The sequence below is a fragment of the Myotis brandtii genome, unplaced genomic scaffold, assembly GCF_000412655.1.
Source record: "Myotis brandtii unplaced genomic scaffold, ASM41265v1 scaffold280, whole genome shotgun sequence".
NCBI classification, from domain to species: Eukaryota; Metazoa; Chordata; class Mammalia; order Chiroptera; family Vespertilionidae; genus Myotis; species Myotis brandtii.
The window spans coordinates 363275-367483 of record NW_005360677.1 but is presented as its reverse complement, the minus strand read 5'-3'; the positions used below and the strand labels follow the sequence as shown (position 1 = coordinate 367483).

At 51.2% G+C, this 4209-nt stretch overlaps 2 protein-coding genes across 2 annotated transcripts in view; both read right to left on the bottom strand.

Moving 5' to 3' along the window:
* The window catches only part of LOC106726549, a 6042-nt gene extending 3695 nt beyond the window's left edge, over nt 1-2347 (bottom strand). Inside the window, exon 1 of the mRNA XM_014541834.1 lies at nt 1459-2347. Coding sequence (XP_014397320.1) covers nt 1459-1879 — 421 coding nt within the window. The 5' untranslated portion in view covers nt 1880-2347. The remainder of the gene's footprint in view (nt 1-1458) is intronic.
* An 84-nt stretch (nt 2348-2431) lies between these two features.
* Nucleotides 2432-4209, bottom strand: part of ATP6V1F (ATPase, H+ transporting, lysosomal 14kDa, V1 subunit F) — a 3253-nt gene continuing 1475 nt past the window's right edge. The window contains exon 2 of the mRNA XM_005868931.2: nt 2432-2893. Coding sequence (XP_005868993.1) covers nt 2696-2893 — 198 coding nt within the window. The 3' untranslated portion in view covers nt 2432-2695. The remainder of the gene's footprint in view (nt 2894-4209) is intronic.

Genomic DNA, 4209 nt, shown 5'->3' with positions numbered 1-4209 from the left:
TCTCATCACTGATGTTTCTCTCTTTCTTTCTCTCTCTCTCTCTCTCTCTCTCTCTCTCTCTCTCTCTCTCTCTCCCTCCCTCCCTCCCTTCCTCTCTGAAGTCAATAAAAATATATTATAAATAAATAAATAGTGCTTCTGAGGAGTGGGGGCTATGGGGAAATGGAGTGGGCTGGTGGCGGATCAGCAGTGATGGCAGAATGCCATTCCGCTGTGTGCTCTCATTGCCCCCAGCCTCAGGATCCTCCAGGAAAAGGGTGGCAGGACCCCGCCCTGCTCACAGGGACAAAGCTAGACTTCTCTAGGGCAGCTGGGGCTCTTTTCTACCTCCTGCGCTGGTTGGAAACTGCTCCCTTTACTTCCCTTTTAGGGCTCTGGGGAAAGAGGGGAGACTTTTTAGGCAAACTTTAAACGGTGTGTATCCCCAACCAACCATCCCCTGTTCTGCATAGGCACTAGAGCAGCTGGAGACACATAACTTAGTTCATTTGACCGCAGAGAGCAAAAGGACACAGCATCACCCAGCAATCCCGCACCACCCCCTGGCATGCTCCTTTCCCACACCTTAACTCTTCATTTCAAACTACATCACAACCTCCGCTCCTCTCCCCTCATTGATGACCTTGACTCAGCCTCCAGGAAAAAGTGGACTTAGTGCAGAAGGACACCCACACCATCTCCCTCCCCCTCTGTGCCCCCTGCCTCTCCTCCTGTCAGACCCCAGAATCTGGAGTTCCCTGGGCGAGCTCACCCCATCTCAGGGTTTTAAAGAGCACCTATTTTCTGATGACTCCAAATTCACATCTTCAGCTCTCACCTGGCTCCAGAGGACAACTCCCACACCCAGCCTCACTGACCTCCAGCACATGGCCAGCGCTGACCCGTCTTCACACACCCTCCAGTCCTGCTCCTCTCCTAGTCTTCCCTGTCACAGCGGCTTCAGCCAAACACCTGGCTGTCATCAGTGCATTCTTTTCTCATTCAATCCATCAGAAAGTTTCATGTATTCTTCCTCCAAAACTGAATATATTTCAGTTCTGCTAACTGCCCTGGCCCAAGCTATCATCTCTTGCCAGGAAAGCTCAAAGTAGCTGCCTAACTCATCTGCCAATCTACGCTTCCCCCTGGAAAAGCCATTGCATACAGTTAAGAGTGATTTTTAAAAATAAATCAATGCACTTACCTGCTTAAAACCCCCCACTGACTTCCCCTCACACTTGGAATACATCCCAAACTCCTCTTTGTCACTCAGGGGCCCAGTCAGGCATTTCCTCACAATCCCATCTAAAGCAGCACACACCCCATCACACCCTGGTCCCACCCGGACCACCTCCTGCTCATTTTCTTGCTCCTGTGGATGCCCCAGAAAGGAGTGTCCATGTGCCTAGTGCCCAGCACGCTGCCTGGCTCCCGACAGGTGCCTGCTTGTGAGGGAATTTCCAGAAGGTTGGGGCTCACCCAGCTGCCAGCCATATGTGAAGTTGGTGGTGATGGGGAAGAGGTAGCGCTTCTCTGGCACGTCCAGTTTTCGGGTGTTGAGATAGCAGCAGCGCCCCTGGGAGTCGTGGGAGATGCCTTCATACAGCAGGGCCCGAGTGGCAGGCAGTACTGGGTACATTTCTGACTGCTGAGGAGCCTCCAGGGCAGGGCTGGGGACTCTGGAAGGGACTGCTTTGGGGGCAGGTGGGGGTGAGGGTGGGGTTTGGGGGTACAGGGTGGGCAGTTTGAGGGGTAGACGGTTTGCAGCCATAGCCTTCTGCTTGGCCTTCACCATCGACCCATACTTGAGGTGCCATTCACACCGCAACTTCTGCTCCCTCGTAAGTTCCTCCTTCCAGAAGTTCTGCTGCACAGAATCTATGTTGAGTCGCCGCGACATGGTGGCAAGAAGAGAGGTACCAGGGTGAGTGCAGCTGAGGGGAGAGCACAGCAAACAGAGTCCTTTTGACAGCAGGTGGCTGGCCCGGGACAGTCACCAGGCAACCAAGCCTCACCTCACACAGGGCCAGGGTTCTACTTGCCATGCCCTCAGCAGACCTCACATGCCTCGCTCTCTGGGACAGCCTCGGGCCAGGCCCACTGGCTAAGAGCCTTGATCCCCAAACCTTTTGCAGGACCCAGGCCCAGGCTAGCATTCCAGGCTTCCAGGTCTCCTGTGCTTTCTGCTTCCAGCCCTTGGGTCAGGTCCCCCCAGCCAATACAGACTAAAGTTGGGGAGCCAGGGGTCTGGGCTCGTCTCCTCCCATCCTCCCTGCCAGAGCTGGTCGTCTTTGATTCAGAGGACCAGTCTTTGAGTTATGGCCTCCTGGCACAACCTTCTTTATCCAACTTCTCTCTGCTTTGATCTCTGGCAGAACCTTTTCCAGCCCTGCCCATCTAATCCCTCCAAGAGCATCATCCCACGCGTATCCTTTCTGGCATCCAGACTTGGTTTGGAGAGAACATTATTTTAATTTAACATCAACAATGACACTGTAACAGCACAGGGGAGAGGTAATGGAGAGAGAAGACAATCAGGTTTCCTGTTCCCTAACAACCAGCCTTAATTTTACTGACAGAGCCCCAGCAACGTGGAAGCACCTCATTTAGCCTCTCAATGGAGTGGGAAGGGGCAGGGAATCGGAAATCAGAGGCTCAAAACTTAGAGAGGGGCTGATGGCAAGCAGGGAGAGGTAGCAGGGGAGTGGGGAGTGCCTTAGCGCAGGTCTTCGGCCGTGAACATGCCCCTGGCCCTGCGTAGGATGGAGTCCTTGGCGGCATCGTAGGGGTGCTCCTTGGATGGGATCTCAAGAACGGCCGGAATGGAACGCTGGTGGGCGTCAAGCGCATGCCGCACCATCTCTGCGATGTACTGGTTGATGAGGATGATGCCGATGTCATCCCGGTTTAGAAACTGCCTGTTGGGAGAGATGAGAAGGGAGTCCAGGGCAGCCTACTCCCAGTTGGTGGGCTCGGCTGCAAGGGGGTATGGGCTTCTTCCAGGGAGCACAGAAGACAAGGGTAAAGGTTGCTACACTAAACTCTCCATCCTCTCCAGAATCAATTTCATTCAGAAACTGAGGGTCATGGTGGTCAGGGCTGGCTTCTGCCTCCCCTGCTGAGAAGGCTCCCAAGTGCACTGGCCATGCAGGTTCGGTGCAGTGTATTCCGCGTGCTGCCTTTGTGTAAGAGAGGGAGAGGATAATAGACGTGTCTGCCCCTTTGCGCTCGCAAAGAAAAAGCGGCAAGAAGCTCAGTGGGTATGCACAGGGGTAATGAGGTAGAAAAGGACAGGGATGAGAATGAGACTTCTTAATGTGTATACCTCTTAAGTATTAATTTGCAAACCACATGGACAATTAACTTTTCAAAGTAAAACAAATTAAACTTTTAAAAAGGGGGTTGATAAGACCACTCAAGGCCTCAAGGTCTATGCTGATGCGGGCAGGGATGGACCATTGGGGAAGTTGGGCATGAGCCAGGAACACTGAGTAGTAAGAGGAAGATGAGTAATGAAGGCATCACACTTTCCACACAGAGGGAACCTGACACTGGGACCTTCCTTTCTTGTGATCAACCACCTATTCATTCATTAATTTCTCCATTAAAACGATTTACTTGTATTATAAAGTTGTACACCTGAAACTTTTATGATGTTATTAACCAATGTTACCCCAATAAACTTAACATTAATAATTTTAAAAAACGATTTACACCAAGCGGTGTGGCTCAGTGGACTGAGTGTCGTTCCATGCACCAAGAGGTCACACATGTTCCCAGTAGGGGGCGTGCAGGAGGCAGCCAATGGACGTTTCTCCTTCATGAATGTTTCTCTCTCTCCAACTCTCACCCTCTCTCTCTAAAAACAATAAAAATATATTTTTAAAAAATAAAATAGCCTGGCCAGCGTGGCTCAGTGTTTGATTCCCAGTCTGGGCACATGCCCGGGGTTGCAGGCGTGGTCCCCAGTGTGGGGTGTGCAGGAGGCTGCTGATCGATGATTCTCTCTCATCACTGATGTTTCTATGTCTCTCTCCCTCTCCCTTTCGGATATCTATATCTATATATAAAATAAAGAAAATTTAAAAACTACTGACTAAGCACCTACTCTGTGCCAGACCCGAGGGCAGTGATGGCGAACCTATGACACACGTGTCAGAGGTGACACGAGAACTCATTTTTTTGGTTGATTTTTCTTTGTTAAATGGCATTTAAATATATAAAATAAAT